The 19,655-nt window shown below is 41.0% G+C and overlaps 1 protein-coding gene across 8 annotated transcripts in view; it reads right to left on the bottom strand.

Moving 5' to 3' along the window:
- CADM2 (cell adhesion molecule 2) overlaps positions 1 to 19,655 on the bottom strand; it is a 1,031,723-nt gene that overhangs the window by 163,269 nt on the left and 848,799 nt on the right. For all 8 annotated transcript variants that reach the window (XM_037906100.2, XM_037906084.2, XM_043538395.1 and 5 more), the window contains one exon: positions 969 to 1,121. In XM_037906100.2, the coding sequence (XP_037762028.1) occupies positions 969 to 1,121 (153 nt within the window). The remainder of the gene's footprint in view (positions 1 to 968; positions 1,122 to 19,655) is intronic.

Raw genomic sequence — 19,655 nt, 5'->3', positions numbered from 1 at the left:
TTTTTGTCCTTAATGGCAAACTTGTGAAGATTTTTGTAAAATAGACTCAGTGGAACTCACAGAGGCATATTTCATATCCTATGCACAAAACCAATTCCCTGGCTGGATTAACTTTAATAGTACTAGCCCAGAGAACATCTTGCATTAGTCCTATTAAATTCAACTGCCTGCTTTTCTATATATAAAAAGCAAAACAAAACAAAATGGAAACAAAAATCAATCTTTAAAATCATATCACTTGTTAAGTACACAGGTGTCTTTCAATGAACTATAGCAATTTCAGCTGATTGGGCGACTGACACTGACAGAATCACATAAAGCTTGGAACTGAAACATTATTTTTTGGGCATCTCTATAAATCGTGTGTGTGTGTGTGTGTGTGTGTGTGTGTGTGTGTGTGTGTGTGTGTGTGTGTGTGTGTGTGTGTGTGTGTGTGTGTGTGTCTAACCTTTGGGGAAAATGGCAGAGCATTTAGAGGATGAAGCATAAAAGAAGCTTCAGGGAAAATATGCACTTTGTAGAGGAAAAAAGAAAATAGAATGAGCCAAAAAAATGCATAGCTAAGGAAAAACTATGAGCCTTTAAAGCCCTTTTTGATTTCACGCTCTCTGGTTTTGTCTCCTTTGCCCTATACAGTACATTGTTAGGAGACGAACAAATGCACCCTGTTAACCCCTTTGGTGCTTGGGATATAGAGGTTATGTCCATTTTAAGGAGCACTCATGTGGTGCTATTGATGTGCACTGTAATTCATGGTCCTGCCACATCACACATAATAAGGGGCTTGCTATTCCTTGGCATGGTTCTAGTCAAGCAATCTTTAGAGAAAGTAAGAGAGGGTGTTTTACATGCATCTTCTGCTACGTTTTCTGAAAATTCACCCTAGAAATATTTACCAAGATTTGAGAAGTCTTAGAACTCCTCTCTTAACTCATTTCACTTTGGTATTCTCAGCCAGCTATACTTACCCAGAACAGTGAGAAAAGCCTTGGAAGTTTTGACAGGCATAGTAAATAAAGAACAGGTGTATTGCCCTTCATCTGACAGAGACACATCACTGACGCTGATGCTCAGTTCATGCCATGAAGCTCGAACCAGCTCAATCCTGTTGTCCCTCAGGGCTGGAAAACAAAATGTATATGTTAAAGATACAAAATATTACATTAATACAGTGTAGTATGTTATTCAATAGGTTTAAACGCAGCAGTCTAATGAACATTTTTAATTACAAATCAATTATATGGAGACATAGACCAGTTAAATATAGATTATGATGTTTTTTTTTCCTTTGAGGGAATTACAACATTTGAACAGTTTTTGGATAGTCTCAAAATCAGCTGAAAAGCAAAATGTGACCATATAAATTATTACATATTTAATATTGGGATTCAGTGATGTAACCAGTCTCAGCTACATTTTGGTTCCTTGCATTATATCAAATGATATTAAATCATCTGAACTACTATACAAGTATGCAACAGAACAATGAATCCAAAATACCATCCCTTGATTTTCATTTGTTTCCTAGAAGCAGGACAGAACAGTGACACAACAGGCAGGGGGGAATATAGAATCATAGACTTTAAGGTCAGAAGGGACCATTATGATCGTCTAGTCTGACCTGCACAACGCAGGCCACAGAATCGCAGCCACCCAGTCCTGTAACAAACCTCTAACCTATGTCTGAGCTATTGAAGTCCTCAAATCGTGGTTTAAAGCCTTCGAGGTGCAGAGAATCCTCCAGCAAGTGACCCATGCCCCACACTGCAGGGGAAGGCAAAAAACCCCCAGGGCCTCTGCCAATCTCCCCTTGAGGAAAATTCCTTCCCGACCCCAAATATGGCGATCAGCTGAACCCTGAGCATGTGGGCAAGACTCACCAGCCAGACACCCAGGAAAGAATTCTCTGTAGTAACTCAGATCCCACCCCATCTAATATCCCATCATAGGCCATTGGGCATATCTATCGCTAATAGTTGAAGATCAATTAATTGCCAAAGTTAGGCTATCCCATCATATCATCCCTTCCATAAACTTATCAAGCTTAGTCTTGAAGCCAGATAGGTCTTTTGCCCCCACTGCTTCCCTTGGAAGGCTGTTCCAGTACTTCACTCCTCTGATGCTTAGAAACCTTCGTCTAATTTCTAGTCTAAACTTCCTGATGGCCAGTTTATATCCATTTGTTCTTGCGTCCACATTGGTACTGAGCTTAAATAATTCTTTTCCCTCTGTGGTATTTATCCCTCTGATATATTTATAGAGAGCAATCATATCTCCCCTCAGCCTTCTTTTGGTTAGGCTAAACAAGCCAAGCTCCTTGAGTCTCCTTTCATAAGACAGGTTTTCCATTCCTTGGATCATCCTAGTAGCCCTTCTCTGTACCTGTTCCAGTTTGAATTCATCCTTCTTAAACATGGGAGGCCAGAACTGCACACAGTATTCCAGGTGAGGCCTTGTATAACGGTACTAACACCTCCTTATCTCTACTGGAAATACCTCGCCTGATGCATCCCAAGACCGCATTAGCTTTTTTCATGGCCATATCACATTGGCGGCTCATAGTCATCCTGTGATCAACCAATACTCCGAGGTCCTTCTCCTCCTCTGTTACTTCCAGAGGTGAAAGTAACTCAGTATGCCCCGGTACGGTGTACTGCCAAGAGCCGGTAGTCGTACCGGGATGGATTGGCTACCCCAGGCGCAATTTAAAGGGCCTGCGGCTCCCAGCAGCGGCTGGAGCCCCCGGCCCTTTAAATTGCTGCCAGAGCCCTGGGGTAGCAGCGACGGGGCTGGGGTGGCAGCGGCGGCCAGAGCCCCGTCCCCGGAGCCCTGCTGCCGGAGCCCTGGAGAAGAAGAGGTGGGGCTCCGGGGACGATTTAAAGGGCCCAGGGTTCTGGCTGCTGCTACCGCCCCGGGCCTTTAAACTGCTGCCAGAGCCCCCGGCTGCCGCTGTTACCCCGGTGGGGGGAGGCACTTACCGGTACAGGGTGGGCCAGGGTTGGCTCTGACCCTTCCAGGGGCCAGAGCCAGCCACAGCCCAGCCCCGTACCGATAAGTCCCTAGACTTACCTTCACCCCTGATTACTTCCAAGTGATGCTTCCCCAGTTTATAACAAAAATTCTTGTTATTAATCCCTAAATGCATGACCTATCACTTTTCATTATTGAATTTCCTCCTATTACTATTACTCCAATTTACAAAGTCATCCAGATCTTCCTGTAGGATATCCCGGTCCTTCTCTGTATTGGCAATATCTCCCAGCTTCATGTCATCTGAAAACTTTATTAGCACATTCCTGCTTTTTGTGCCAAGGTCAGTAATAAAAAGATTAAATAAGATTGGTCCCCAAACCGATCCCTGAGGAACTCCACTAGTAATCTCCTTCCAACCTGATAGTTCAACACCTTTCAGTGTGACCCGTTGTAGTCTCCCCTTTAACCAGTTCCTTATCCACCTTTCAATTTTCATATTGATCCCCATCTTTTCCAATTTAGCTAATAATTCCCCATGTAGCACCGGATCAAATGCCTTACTGAAATCAGGGTAAATTAGATCCACTGTGTTTCCTTTGTCTAAAAAAATCTGTTACCTTCTCAAAGAAGGAGATCAGGTTGGTTTGACACGATCTACCTTTTGTAAAGCCATGTTGTATTTTGTCCCAATTACCATTGACCTCAATGTCCTTAACTACTTTCTCCTTCAAAATTTTTTCCAAGACCTTGCATACTACACATGTCAGCTAACAGCCTTGTAGTTACCCGGATCACTTTTTTTCCTTTCTTAAAAATAGGAACTGTGTTAGCAATATGACCAGCACCAGATGGAGGTTTCAGGGGCAAGGTATGAAAGTAAGTCCCTTCTGTCCAATGCTACAATGGATGTCTGAAGGGATGAACTCAGTGGGTTTCAGGGAACTTTCCTACTTTTCCTCTAGGGGATCTAAATGGGGGAGGAGAGGGTGGTCACTTATCCCTCTCCTCTCCCCCTCCCCCCAAGAGGGCAAGAGACCCCAAACCTAGTGGATTAGGAGAACTTCATAAGGAAGGGATATGGTGATCAGATAAAATGCATTGGTAAAGGATTAAAAGGAGGTATTCTTTAAAGGAGTGGAATCGGGGGCGGGCGGGGGGGTGGGATTCCTATGACTGGTATGACAGGGAGCCAACCCACACCTCCCTTATAGCACCCCTTCATCTTCATTCAAGGGAGGTTGATAGGGTCCCAACAGTGGGTTGGCTGGGGACCAGGATGGGTAAGGGGGGAGGCCTGAGAGAAGCTTCCCTTGGGTATATGTACCTGATTATGGAATTACCTGCACCATACACTTTTATATTCTGAACAATGCCCCACATGAAGCAGTGAGGCCCATATCAGCCTCACATTAAGCTGTGGGGGCCATCTTCTGGCTTGTAGGAAAAGGTGTGTGGCTCCTTAAATGACTAGAAAGCCAGAGAGACTTGCTGTGGCTGCCTGAAACCAGGTCAGCAGACCCATCACCCTCTCCTCCCCAGGTCACCAGAAGAGAGGAAAGAGTATTTAGGTCTACACCAGTGCAAGAAAAGCCCTCTTTTACCTGGATCAGTTGAGCATCACCCACACTTCCACCCATGGAAGTAATTAAATACCAGGTTTTCTCAAGATGCAGTGTGCATTACTGTAGTTGGCTCTTTACATAAGAACTTAAGAATGGCCCAGCAAGGTCAGGCCAATATCCCAGTATCCTGTGGTTTGACAGTAGCCAGTGCCAGCAGCTTCAGATGGAATGAACAGAACAGGGCAATTATTAAGTGATACGTCCCATTGTCCAGTCCGAGCTTCTGGCAGTCAGAGGTTTAGGGACACCCAGAACATGGGGTTGCATCCCTGACGATCTTCATTAATAGCCATTGACGTATATATCCTCCATGAAATTACCTAATTCTTTTTTGAACCCAGTTATACTTTTGGCTTTCACAACATCCCCCCCAGCAATGAGTTCAATAGGTTGACTATGTAGTTGGTGAAGAAAGTACTTTCTTATGTTTGTTTGAAACCTGCTGCCTATTAATTTCATTGGGTGATGCCCTGGTTCTTGTGTTATGTGAAGGGGTAAATAACACTCCCCCTATTCACCTTTCTCCACCATAAAACCATTCATGATTTTATGAACTTCTACCATATCCCTCCCATAGTCGTCTCTTTTCCAACCTGAACAACCCCAGTCTTTTTAATCTCTCCTCATATGGAAGCTATTCCATACCCCTAATCATTTTTGTTGCCCTTCTCTGTACCTTTTCCAATTCTAATATATCTTTTCTGAAATGGGGCAACCAGAACTGCATGCAGTATTCAAGGTGTGATCATACCATGGATTTATATAGTGACATTATATTTTCTGTCCTATTATCTCTCCCTTTCCTAATAGTTCCTAACATTGTTAGCTTTTTTTGACTGTTGCAGCACATTGAGTGGATGTTTTCAGAGAATTATCCACAATGACTCCAAGATCTCTTTCTTGAGTGGTAACAGCTAATTTAGATCATAATTTTGTATGTACAATTGGGATTCTGTTTTCCAATGTGCATTACTTCACATTTATCTGCATTGAATTTCATCTGCCATTTTGTTGCCCAGACACCCAGTGTAGTGAAATCTCTTTTTAATTCTTCAGTCTGCTTTGGATTTAACTATCTTGAGTAATTTTGTATCATCTGAAAACACTGACACCCAACTGTTTACCCCTTTTTGCAGATCTTTCACTAGGGGCTGGGAAGGATGTTTTCCCTCATCACCAGATTGGCCAAGGTGAGAGGTGTGTGTGTGGGAGGTTTCTGCCTTAACCATAGTGGGTTGAACAGTTCAGGCGAATATGAAATGGGAGTTAAGCAATGATGTTGCAACTAATTTTGTAAGCATGGAGCAGATGTCCAGTGCAGACACTCCATGAGGGAGGTGTACAGTGATTGGAGAAAATGGACTGGTAAAGGATTTAAAGGAGGTATTATTTAAAGAAGTGGAAATGTGCGGCGGGGGAGGTCTGGGCTCCTATGACTGGTATGGTAGGGAGCCATCCCACCCCTTTAACCTGAGGGATCCCGGCACCAGTTTGACTGGGGGCCAGGATGGGTAAAGGGGGAAGGCTGACAGCAGCTCCCACCCCACGGGTATATACAATTGATAATGAATTGCCTGCAATGTACTGTTTTATCTGCCAGGTACTCTCAGACATTTAGAAATAAAGTTGCAGCCTAATTAAACCATATCCACTGTGACCTGTCCTCCTTCCATCATAGTCAGACAAACTCTATTTCCTACCAGCTTAGTAATACACAGTTTCCTACAAATGTTGTTATTTTTTAAATATCCATTAGCTCACACAGTGGTTTGGAATATCAGGTTTCCCAAAGCATTTTAAGCAATTATTTGCTATTAAAATGATGATATAAACTCTACTTCTTCATTCTTCAGATGCACTTACAATGTTGATACCCATTGTAACAATTTGTAGGGATGACTGAAAAGGAAGAATTCTGTTTTGCAAAAAATTCTGAGGTTTCAGAATTTGTTTTGCATCAGAGGAAAAAAAGAGAGAGAGTGTGTCATCCACCTCAGAATAGCCAAAAGCCTTGTGGCCTGGTTGTGTTTTGGGGCTATCAGCTCTCTGAAAGCCAAAGTACAAGTAGGACAACTATAATAACCAGAGCATTTAGGTTTATTTACTAGGGAGAACCAAGATATACAGTCACTGATGTGGACTGCAACTTCCTCTTTGGGAGAGGCTCCATTCTGACTCCTATGTTAGAGTTCAGTTCCACAATCTATTTCTATCTAAACCCTGATGAAAATGAATCTCTCTCATGACTCTCTGGTTGCTAAATTTGGATGTTCACAAATCATTGCAAAGTTATTAAATTGCTGCTCTGGGCGCCTACTAAGGCAGATCTGCACCAAACTTAGCAGTTCTGACAGAATATCATCTACCAGCAAAAAAATGATTTTTGAATCTGCTGCCTTGAAGGCAGCTCTTTTGCACTGACTTCAAGTTGGATTTATTGGTTGCTTCAGAGTAGGTCAGCCAAAGGCTGGCGTGTTCTCCTTGGGGCCTGATGACTTAAAGGTGACACCTTTGAGCAGATTTCACATCCAAGTGTGTCATGAACTGCTCCAAATAGTGATTGTAGTTGTCCATGATGGACATCTTCCAGTCACATGAGAGACTCCATCCAGAAAATAGGAAGAGAAATATACATAACATAAGAAGAAACATGATGAAAACCACAGAAGATAAAACAAGAAAGCCAAGTACCAGAGGTATACTGACATACCAACTGGTGAAAATAAGCTCATGAAAAGCTACTGCAGCCACACATAAATAAGCATCTTCCAAGGCAGAACATGTGAGCTCCTCCCATATCAGCAGATAAATAGAAAGATGATGACTGAGGCTTTTCTGGCCAGTACTCCTCACAACAGTTCAACTTTTGACGTCCTTTTAGGGCCCAGCTCAGAACTGACCTCAGAACATTCCAATTCTAATCACATGCAAGTAGTTCAGACACAAAAGTGGAACTCTGTTATACAAAGGTTACTGACCTTTTTGAGGGATGGGAAAAATTATTTTCCATATGAACCACTGGCTCTAAATAGTTTAACTATTACACGGGTACATAATTTAGATGAATGTCATATGTGTTAAAACAAATTATCTGAAACTATGATTGAATTTTGCCTCCTTTTTACCAGATATTATTTGAATATTTAATACCCTATATTTAATGTTGTAAATTAATATAATTTTCCCTCAATTGCCTCAATACTGCCTAATGTATCATAAGCAAAATGTGCCTTTAGGTCAACTTTATGTACCTGTTATGGTATTTCCCTAAACAAGTGCCAACATTCAATCAGAATTTCATACACTTAAAAGAACAGTTACGTATTCCACTGGAGCACAAAAGGGCTATGAAAGATGCCAATAGCAAAGCAGATTTATTTTACAAGCAGAAAAAAAGCAGCACTTGAAATAGTAAACACCACCAGAACCATCATTTTTTTCTCTGTCATAGAACATAAAAACAGCTAAATCAATTTTCTTGAAAACTGGTAGAAACAACCACTGCTTAAGAGCTGAGATCTGACATACCAAGTTTCAGCCTGGAGTGAACTTTTACTAAAATCATGGAAAAAAGGGATTTATAATGGAAATGCTTAGCATCAATGCTGCAAATGGCACCAGCATTATAATGTTCTTTTCCAAAAAGTTGGTTTGTTGTCTGTTGATGACAGTCTTCAAAGAGCTAACGCTAAACTAAAATCATATCCATTTTTCCTCTCCTCTTCAAATAACAATACATAAACTTGATTTATCTTTCCTGTATAGTTAGAGTTGACTACAGCCCAGTTACAGAAGAGCACTACTGTTACTACCTAAATAAAGTTTATGTGGAATCTTGTCAAGATAATACCATGCTTTGGAACTTTATTCCTTTCATACTTTTGTACAGAACTAATCACTAACATGTATTCTTTGAAAAAAATCAAGTTTATAGTTGCCTTTTCATGGAAAAATGTTCTAGTATATCTAAAATACAAGAAACTGTTCTCACTATTAATGAAGAAGTAAAACACAGTAGAATAAGTATGTGCTGTGTGAAATTTTGCATGCATGTGGAATGGATATAAACTAAGGAATAGGCTTATTGAAACTCAATATGATATGTAATATATTGAATTTTCCTTGCAATTTTCAATATATTTCTACTGCAATATGTCTTAGGCTCCCCACAGATGCTAACAATAGACACTACCGTAGTGTTGAAAGCGTCTGCCTCATAGTGCAATGTATAATAGTGTGTTATAATTTAGTTGTAGTATTTTTCTCCCAATTTATTTTTAAAAGTGACAGATTAACCGTTTGGAGAGTGAAATCTATTTCTCCATAGAACTGGTATGCTATGAGTAATTTATGATAATTATTATGTGCTATATATTATAATGATAGCGCCTATGGAGCCTAGCCCCAGTGTGTGAGGCACCATACAAACATAAGAAAAAGAAAAAAAACACAATCTTGAAAAGCTTACACAACCTGCACTAACAAAAATTCTCCTTGTTTGACTTTCAGGATACTGTTCTCTCCTGGTTCTACTCTAACTGCTCTTTCAGCATCTCCTCTAGTAGCTCTTCCTCCTTTCTACTTCCTGCTTTGTGAGAAGCCAAAGGGCTCTCTCCTTAGCTCCTTCATTTTCTCATTCTAGACCTTTTCCCTGGATGACTTCACGTGCTGATACATGTTTAACTACCATTTTCACACTACGCACACAGAGAGAGTTATATGACACATGGAATATATAAAAAAATTGGCAAACACACACACATATTACATTACTCATATCATACCACCGTTAGTTTTTCTGCACTAGGAATCTCTGTTGTGAATATACATACTGCAATTTGCACATTTGTAAAATAAAATACATAAGTTGCAATATGTCCAATATGTATTATGTGGTATTTAACAATTCTCAGAAGCTGCACAATGTAACTAATTCATAAGTATATGAAATAACTATGCATAAAACATTTGTTCCAAACTATGAGCATTTCATTTATTTGACCTGTTGTTGTATCTTTACAGAGGATTTCCTTTCAGAACATTTTCCAAGCCAAAAAGATACTCCTAGAAGGCAACCACCTTAATTTGCACAACCTAGTTATACAGTAAGTAGAGGATACAGCACTGTATTTCAGCTACACTTGTTAGCAATCATTATTAGCTGGCAACCATGTGCAAAAAACTGGTCTCCTAACACACAATCACATAAATCCATTTTTTGCACATAATAGTATAACCACCATATGTTGTCATGTAGTGAAACCCTGTGATATAGCATTTATATCAAAGAGAAAGAAAGATTGGAAATCCATACAATCATGGAAAAAAACATTCATACTTCACACTGAGAGGTAAAGGCATCTTGACTTGTTAGATATAGTAGCCGGACTCCAGCATCAGTAATCTTATTTCTTTATCATCCCTAAATCCTGCCAATGTTTGGAGTCAGATATTGGAAGTACTGAAATAAAATAGTTTGAGAATAACTTGCAGACATTTTGACAATGCTAACTTGACATTCCTTACAATCTAGGGATTGGCTCACCAAAGTTATCTTCCTAATGTTACAGCTGTTCTCTCTATGATGGGGATAACACAACTATTAGCTGGAACCAGCAAGAGTCCTAGCATTCTACAGATCACGCTAAACCCCACAAATTCAATACTACACAACCAAAATAATCATTTTGATTTTCAGATATGAACTTTCCACACCTGAAGTAAGTTTCAAGAGGGACAAATTCTGCTCAGATATACACATGCAAGTCCCTTTGACTTTGATGCATTGACCTCAGTGGCAGTTGTGTATGTATATCCAAGGGCAGAATTTGCCCCACGACATCTACCATCGATAGTGCCTAACACGTATTTTATAGGCATAAAAATAAATAGATTCCTTCCCTGAAATATTTGCAATCTAAGTACGCACACTGAACATACATGTATGCCCACAGAGATGAGGGATAGGGATGTATGCAAATAAACACATGATATTAGACACTTATTTTGTTGTTTTCTCATCCCCTCCTCCCCCTGCTGATTTTACCACAGACTTCCCATATAAATGTCATTCACTCATTTAAACCTTATAAATATACATTCAGTCCTTGCCCATTATCTAACTTTTTATCCAGTTGTTTCCACATCTTCCCAACTGGCAGGTACTTATATGGCACCCAAAGGCCCAGATCCTGTGAAACTTCCATCGCCTATTCTCCTGAGCACCATCTACTGGTCGATAGTTTCCTGATTCCAGTGGAATCTGGGTGTTATGACCCAGGTTAAGTTCAGGGAAGGTAGCTGTCAGGTAGCCAGGGCCAGACTGATGGTGGGTTTCAATATTAGAACAGAAACCTTGAAACCGGCTGTGTCTTCACTGGGGAGTCAAAGCGGAGAACAAAGCAAGGCTATGTATTCACACCAACCTTTGTGGCTAACCAGACTGGCTGCTGTATTTGGGACCAACTGGAGCCTTTTCAGGGTGTGTGACTTAATTCCTATATGAAATGAACTGAAATCGCCAAACCCAGAGGTCCCAGATATATGGATAATTGTGACCAGATTCTTGACTGATAGGATGGGGCACATCTTCTAGATACTCATAGATAGAGGTTAGCATTTTTTTAAATTGTTGTATCTATTAGTATCAATCAATAGCGCTGATAAATTCAATAGTGCTCCAAAGTTGCAGAACAATTAAAAAATGAGAGATGTCAGAAAGAAGGCCATGTGTCTGAAGTATTTCTCTGTTCCAGTTCCATTTCCATTCATCCTTGCATCCTCTTGGAGATGGGACAGGAGTATTGGGTGATCAGAGGGGAACAGTAGGAGGAGTATGAATGTACTTTTCTTGTCTCTGGCCAGAGGTAGGGCCTATCAGCCAAGTCCTGCCTGAGTTCACAGCTAGCCAGTTACTCTTCATCCAGATGCTGTATAGATGTACTTTACTGAACTGATGCCTGAGAAAATAGGGAGAGGATGCTGCTCACAATTCAAATAAAGAACACTTACAATTGTGTGTGTCTCTCAGATACTGTGGACAATTTAGCCTGTACTGCCTCACCAACTCTCAACAGCTTCATATAACTATTGAATACAATGGGGAAATTGATTGAACCTTGTGGGACTTAACTTTGGAGGTAGAGGAACAGTTGCCTATAACAACCTTCGGCAATTAGTTTTAGAGAAAGGACCTCTGTGCCATTTCAGGGCTACTCCAGTTCCATTCACTCTGGCACCCTCTTGGAAGTGGGACAGGAGTATTTGGTGATCAACAGAGAGGGCCAACAGGATGACCTGGAATGTACTTTCCTCATCTCTGGCCAGAGGTAAGTCATCCACCAGAGCAACAATACTGTCTCTGTGCCATGCTCTAGCCTGAAGCAGGGCTAAGAGGGATGCAGGATATTGGGAGCTTGACAAATCAAGCTAGACTGTTTTTAATTAGCTTGCTTAGAAAAAAGAGAGATTAGACATTTGGATGCATTTAAGGGATTTTTTTTAATAGTGAACTATTGCATGTTTCAGGGTCTGTATTAGATGAGCATGTAGTAGAAAAGGAGTTGACAGTCTTCATTAGCAAGGGTTCCAGGATTTCTCTACTCTTGTTTACCATCCCAGAGAGAGCAAAGAGTAATGTCACAGGTGGTGGCCCTGATTGCTGTCAGTGCATCCATGACAACTACTTGTGTGAGTTCAGGTTTCAAGGTAATTTCCTCTGTGAAATAGGAAAATAATTCCTAACAGTAAAACATGTTCTGGTACAGTGGAGCAATCTAGGTTTACAATGTGATTTACAGTTCAGAAAACTTCTTCAGCATATGACTTTTCTGACTCTCTCTAGCACAGAGAAAGTAGGATCACTTTGGCTACTTTATGACTGTGGAACAAGTTGGTAAACAGTCCTTGTATCTGAGACATTCTGTACTGATGCACATTCTTCACTAGCCCTACTTGGATTTTCTTCCTTCTCTCTCTCTCTGTTGCAAATCATTCAGGAACCATGGTGATTAGTGCAGGTGGTGAAGCATGTCAGTACTAGAATGTCTATAGCCGCAGTCAGTAATGGCCAATCTCTCAACCCTACAAAACAGCTCAATAAATCTGGACTTGCTGACTTCTGGTATTGAAGGGATGTGATCCCAAATTCCTGGATACTTTTGTTTTTGATGATGAGACAAATGGCCTTATAGGATTTGTTTATTCACTACCACACTTTAAAAAATGCACAACAGGCTCAATATCCAACCCTGAATACATATAGCCCTTGGATAGTGAAGATATTTTTTGGAATTGGAATATGTTTAATTGTTCAGATGAAAATTGGAATATATTTAACTGTGCACATAAAAAAATCATATTCCTTAGAATGAAGCAATGTGTTGCAAATTCTGATCATCTGGTTCCTTCTGCAGTGTGAAATTACAGTGGAATCTGTTACACTAATGCAACTGGACATGTGTCATAACACAACAGCCCAGGAATCATGCTTTTCTAATATGCAGCTGCAAAAATTAAAATTACAGAATGATCTGGCAAGCTCAGAGATGGTCAGAATTAAAACAGATGAGATTCAATAGATAATGTAATGGCAACAAATGATAATCCTCAGATACAAAATGGCAGACTAGTATTTAGAAAGCAGTAATGCTGGAAAAAGCCTGGGGGATTACAGAGGAAATAAGCTAGACAGAGAGCCATTCGCAACACTACTGTAAAAAAGATGAATCCTATCCCGGATTGTATTTATAGCAATTGCTGTGGTAGGATAAAGGAAGTAATAATTCAGAATTATGCAACTTCGGTAAACTACATATGTTGTACTATGTGTGACACTGGAGGCCTCTTTAACTTAAAAACTCCTAATAAACAATTCAACCCAAACCAACGAACCAATCAAACCAAAATAGAGGGGCTTGCCAAATTCCCACTGAAAATGACAAAGAGCCAGATGTCATATTGTATGAAGAATTACTTGTGGGGAAGGCCTTCAGCTGGGGTATACTTTTGAGTATCTGTCCATGGAATATAACTGGATAAGAGTAAAGTATTTACGATGACTCTGAGATATGGTAACAATATACACACACCCTCTCCCACCCACCCATACCCTCTCAAAGAGGTATTAATATTAAGATGAGTTAGGAAAAAGGGATTTTTCCTGCAACTGAGGAGTCAAATGAAGAGTACTGGTAGAAAACTAAAGATAATACATTTCAGGTTAGAAAATAATTCTTTTTTAAATGAGGAGCATTAGACATAAGGGATAAACAGCCTGGTAAACTATGCTGGAGTCTTGCTAATCCACACTGATAAACTGCGAACTGACACCAATGTAAATAGATTTCCAGGTTTGCCCATTGACAAGCAGAGCAAGAAGGTTCTGCTGGTGGTGGGGTGAGTGTCTATCACGTCACACTTCCCATGAGCTAACAGGAGAGCTGCACATCAAACTTTGGTGCTGCTGCACATAATTCAGTACCACGGCACTCTCAGACATTTCTGAAATATGACGAGGCCACTGGCTGCTGCTTCTCCTCATCACTGTAGGAAAATGGAGTGTAGGGGAATGCTTTCATGGCAGCTTCATTCAGGCTTCTGCAGGAGTGAAGAACCACCCAGTGGCAAGGATTACAATGGGACAAGGTCACCCCACTTCCATGGTCACCCCATCTTCAGCCACAACTCATGAAAGCCCTGCTTCTTCTCCCAATCTCATTCCCACGGCACTGACGAGCCCTCGACTCCCCTCTTTCACTGGAAGAGCCAGGGGAGGGATTAGAAGTGGGAACTGTTATTTCCCCTTAGGGAGCCAGTGTTCATCCTTATTCCTGTAAGTGGGTTCAAAACTGGGAAACATACAGTCAGAGGCAGTAGTTTTAGGAAATGCCACTGAAAAAGAGAGAAGTAGATTTAAAGACATTTTAAAAAGCTTCCAACCTGGCAGCCTCCTGTATTCCTCATGCAGTGACCCAAGCAAATCTGATACCAGAGCAATGAGAGCCTACTTATTCCCCTGCTTGCACAACCGAGCAGCAGCAATGGGAAGGGCAAGCAGGAGCAATGTCATAGCCCTGTTCTAAAGCAGCATTGAGTGCTGGGATTAAGCCTGGAGATGAAATGGCCCTTTCTATATTGGTTCCCCAGAACCATGAGGTACTACATGTGCCCATACCTTGACAACCAATAATCTGCAAATGTAACTGTTCTGCTCCCAATCCCTCCCTACCCCATTAACAGAGCACAGTGATGTGCCGATGTAGCTGAGTTACAGTCAGTAGACATTTTCAAAAAACAAATCAGGGCAAATCCTTAAAGGGCAAATCCTTAGTGTAGAAGGAGAGCCAGCCTAAAAGAGGGGACTGGATGAAGTAATTTGAACAGACTTTGCCATGTCTAACATCTGATTCCATGAGAAAGAACTTAAATTTATTCTAATGCTTTTCAAACTTTTTAAAATGTTAATCAATTCAAGCCACTGTTTGGAGGGGTTAAGTTTTTTGAAAAAATTATTGAATTTTTGCAGAATTCAAATACAAAGTACCAATAAGCAGCAGACTAAAGAGATCCTAGGGGTGAGGGAAAGATACATAAGATATATACAGGTTTATGCTACATAATTTCAGACTATGTTTATTTACTCTATATATTACATTACAACACACACTTATTCTAGTAAAGAAATAGCTGTTGTTCTTACCAACTGTAGCTCTGAATCACTAAGAGAACATCATATATTCATGAAAGTCTCCAGTCTATTACTTTTGAAGTATATATCCTTTAAGTGTGAATACCATAAGCATAGAAAAGATCCAGTATTCATCACTGAGCTAGGAGGAATTCTTCCAGTGCTGAATGTTTTTGTGTTATTTTTACATGGATTGTAAACCACTTTGCAACATGTTAGGTGAAAGAGGCATTATAAGAGCAATTTGTGTATATATGGTGTTGTATTGTATTACATATAATGAATCAGGAGTGACTTTCAATTTCTGCCTCATAGGCTGATTGAGATAAGGTTCAAGCAGATGAGGCATTTGACCGGCAAGGGAGTGTGTGCTGGCTATTCCTTCAACCTCTCTGCAGGGAGGTCTGTGAAATGACATTAATTGCAGATTCAGAAGATAATATATGCAGTGGCATCACAGCTGATAAATAGTCTGCAATGACAATCTAAACTAAAGTGCTGAATTTGAGAAAGATTTTGATCTCCTAGATATAAAATTCAATCTCTAATTCTCCACTGTCCTTAACTCACACCTCCCCATTCCTTGCCTCTCCATAAAGGATTCACTTAACCCCTATCCTCCACCCACAATTCCTTTGTCCTTTTTATCCAACCACAGAGTCTCATTCTCTGCATCCTGGCTGACTCCTCTCATTCTCTTCCTCCACTTATACTTCTGGGTTGCTCAATACCTCTGAAGAAATTCCAGGGACTACACCAAATTCCTCTACTATAAATTCTCTCATTTTTCTGTACTGTCACCTGCCTCACAAAATAGCAGTAATCCTCCTCCATTAGGGAATTCAGTGCTTACAACACTTATTTCCTATTTCTGAATCCCTATATAGCCTCTATCACTTCCTTTTTCCAACCAGGATCTTGCCAACTGTTTCAAGGAGAAGACTAACAAAAATCCAACATTACATCTCACTACTCTTGCCAGTAACTAGCTTTGAGATCTCCGACTTTCCTCTTCCAACACTTATTATGTGCCTTGCCTCTCTGAACCCCTCCCCTCCCTATTGTTTACCTCTGTTACTCCCAATCTAACCACCAGCTTTTCATTTCAATTTTTTCTCACTCCCATAGGAATATCCTTTAAAAAGCTGCCTTTGACTCCACCTTTCCCTTCAATTATCATTCTCCCTCCTCTCCTTCACTTTTAAACTTCTAAGTATGCTGTCTGAAATCCCCATAGTAACAGCTTTCTTATTCGCCATAGCAAATAATTCTGCCTGCCCTGTACAACAGAGGATTTCGATGCAGAAGTGAGTCAGCTAAAAGATGAGAGACCCAAAATAGATTTACCTAATTGACTATAAAGAGAACGGTATGAACATTGCTACACTTTATTTTCTAAATGCCCTTTAGAAGGAAAGGAAGACAAAACAAACAAAAACCTACTCTTCCCCCAATGCTGAAGGTAAACGCCGGAGTGTATTTTATCTGTTCTGGAACAGAATTGCAAATATGCTACAATGACATAAGTGGCAAATTATTATTATTATACCATCAGCCACTGCTCTCATTGTCATCGTGCCTTACAGAAAAAAAAACAGATACTTCAACTCTTCTCTCTCCTCTCTTCTTCCTTTTAAACTGCCTTCTTATAATGGTCAGATGCTAGTAGTTGATAGTTGAGTCAGATGTACATGGCACAACTGTCTGGGACATATCAACCTATAAAGATAAATACATCTTGCGGCATTTTCTGGAGCTGTTGAGACGAGGGCTCAGCCGGATCTCCTGTGGAAATGAGTTCCATAACTGTTGATCGTTTGACAAATATGCCTTGTCCCACGACCATCACTTACTAAACCTTCTTTGGTTGCGTCAGTTGAAGTGTTCCCACTTAGTATGACAGAAGGAGTGGAGGTGGAGAGAAGCTTGCTAAGAAAACTGGGCTCTAGTCCATTAAATACATATGTAAGAACAAAGATCTTGAAACAGCCCTTAGATTAGAACACTCATTTGATTAATGCAGAGCACTGGTGTACTCTGATATGTTCCAGTGAATGCTGTACCAACCTGTAGCTTTCCAAGTGACTTTTAGGACTAACCCTTAAGTGGAGCATATTGCAGAAGTCTACTTCCTAAAGAGCAATGTCAGTAGGCTAGTATCAGAAAGATAAGAGCATAGCAATTTGTTTAGTTAAACGTGAAAAGAGAAAAGGTTGGACACTCTTGCTAGGTGTAGATCTGTAGGAGTATTGATGAGTCACATATTTTAGGGCAGACGCCCTCAGTGAAGAGTGATGTCAGCGCGACACTCTGTACCTGAATATAGCACCCTGAAACGCCCATATTCACTACTGTGATATGATTATACATTTTGTACAAAGTATGCCTTGTGAGGTATCATTTGAGAAATCATGATCTGTTAAACATGACTATCTTGTTGAATTGTATGCGTTATCATTGCATGTGGCATTATGAAGTTTTGCTGCGTGCATTACTGAAATATGTTGCGAGTCTGGAAGAGACCCCCAGCTGTCCTTTTGGTGGCAACAAAGGAGCAACTAACACCCCTAAAACAGATTTACATTAGGACTAACAGCCATGTATTGATGGCCCATTAAGGAGAATCCACTCTCCCAGGGGCCCCTCAAAGCACGTAGACTACAGAGACCCACTGTCTCAGCAGGATATGTAGATCGCGTGACTTCACATTTGAGACAGTATCTTTCCATGGATGGAGCAGGGTATAAATTGGAGTCTGTGACATCAGCTCAGGGCCTCTCTCCTCCGACACCTATTCTGAAGGCAACAATGTTTGGAAGAGAAGACTGAACTGGAGAGATTAGTCCCAGGCTGAGCAGGGAATTCAGCCTGTGTATTAGGAATTTTGAATTGTACAGATACAGACAGACATCATCTTCCTTTCCAAATGCAAACAGATGGACATCGTACCAAAAGGACTGAAGGTAAAAAATCCATTACAATCTACATACCATACAGACTATTCTGACAGCTTGTGCCACACACTCTCAAAGAAACTGCGGAACCACCTGATCAACATCCTCTACAGCAAACAGGGAAAGATTAAGAATGAGCTCTCAAAACTGGATACTCTCATAAAAAACCAACCTTCCACACAAACTTCCTCATGGCTGGACTTTACAAAAACTAGACAAGCCATTTACAACACACACTTTGCTTCTCTACAAAAGAAAAAGGACACTAAACTATCTAAACTACTACATGCCACAAGAGGCCACAGCAATGGTTCCCTTAACCCACCCAGCAATATTGTCAATGTATCCAACTATACTCTTAGCCCAGCAGAAGAATCTGTCCTATCTCGGGGCCTCTCCTTCTGCCCTTCCACCCCCACGAACATGATACAGTTCTGTGGTGACCTAGAATCCTATTTTCGACGTCTCCAACTCAAGGAGTATTTCCAACAAACCTCTGAACAACATACTAATCCACAGAGACCTTCCTACCAACACTAAAAAAAGAAGGATTCTAGGTGGACTCCTCCTGAAGGTCGAAAGAACAGACTGGATTTCTACATAGAGTGCTTTCGCCGATGTGCATGGGCTGAAATTGTGGAAAAGCAGCATCACTTGCCCCATAACCTCAGCCGTGCAGAACACAATGCCATCCACAGCCTCAGAAACAACTCTGACATCATAATCAAAAAGGCTGACAAAGGAGGTGCTGTCATCATCATGAATAGGTCGGAATACAAACAAGAGGCTGCTAGGCAGCTCTCCATCACCACTTTCTGCAAGCCATTACCCTCTGATCCCACTGAGAGTTACCAAAAGAAACTACAGCATTTGCTCAAGAAACTCCCTGAAAAAGCACAAGAACAAATCCGCACAGACACACCCCTGGAATCCCGACCTGGGATATTCTATCTGCTACCCATGACCCATAAACCTGGAAATCCTGGACACCCTATCATCTCAGGCAATGGCACCCTGACAGCAGGATTGTCTGGCTATGTCAACTCCCTCCTCAGGCCCGATGCTACCAGCACTCCCAGCTATCTTCGAGACACCACTGACTTCCTGAGGAAACTATAATCCATTGGTGATCTTCCTGATAACACCATCCTGTCCACTATGGATGTAGAAGCCCTCTACACCAACATTCCACACAAAGATGGACTACAAGCCATCAGGAACACTATCCTAGATAATGTCACGGCAAACCTGGTGGCTGAACTTTGTGACTTTGTCCTCACCCATAACTATTTCACATTTGGGGACAATGTATACCTTCAAATCAGCGGCACTGCTATGGGTACCCGCATGGCCCCACAGTATGCCAACATTTTTATGGCTGACTTAGAACAACGCTTCCTCAGCTCTCGTCCCCTAATG

Source organism: Chelonia mydas, chromosome 1 (assembly GCF_015237465.2).
Source record: "Chelonia mydas isolate rCheMyd1 chromosome 1, rCheMyd1.pri.v2, whole genome shotgun sequence".
Classification (NCBI taxonomy): Eukaryota; Metazoa; Chordata; order Testudines; family Cheloniidae; genus Chelonia; species Chelonia mydas.
This window is presented reverse-complemented; position numbering and strand designations above follow the sequence as displayed.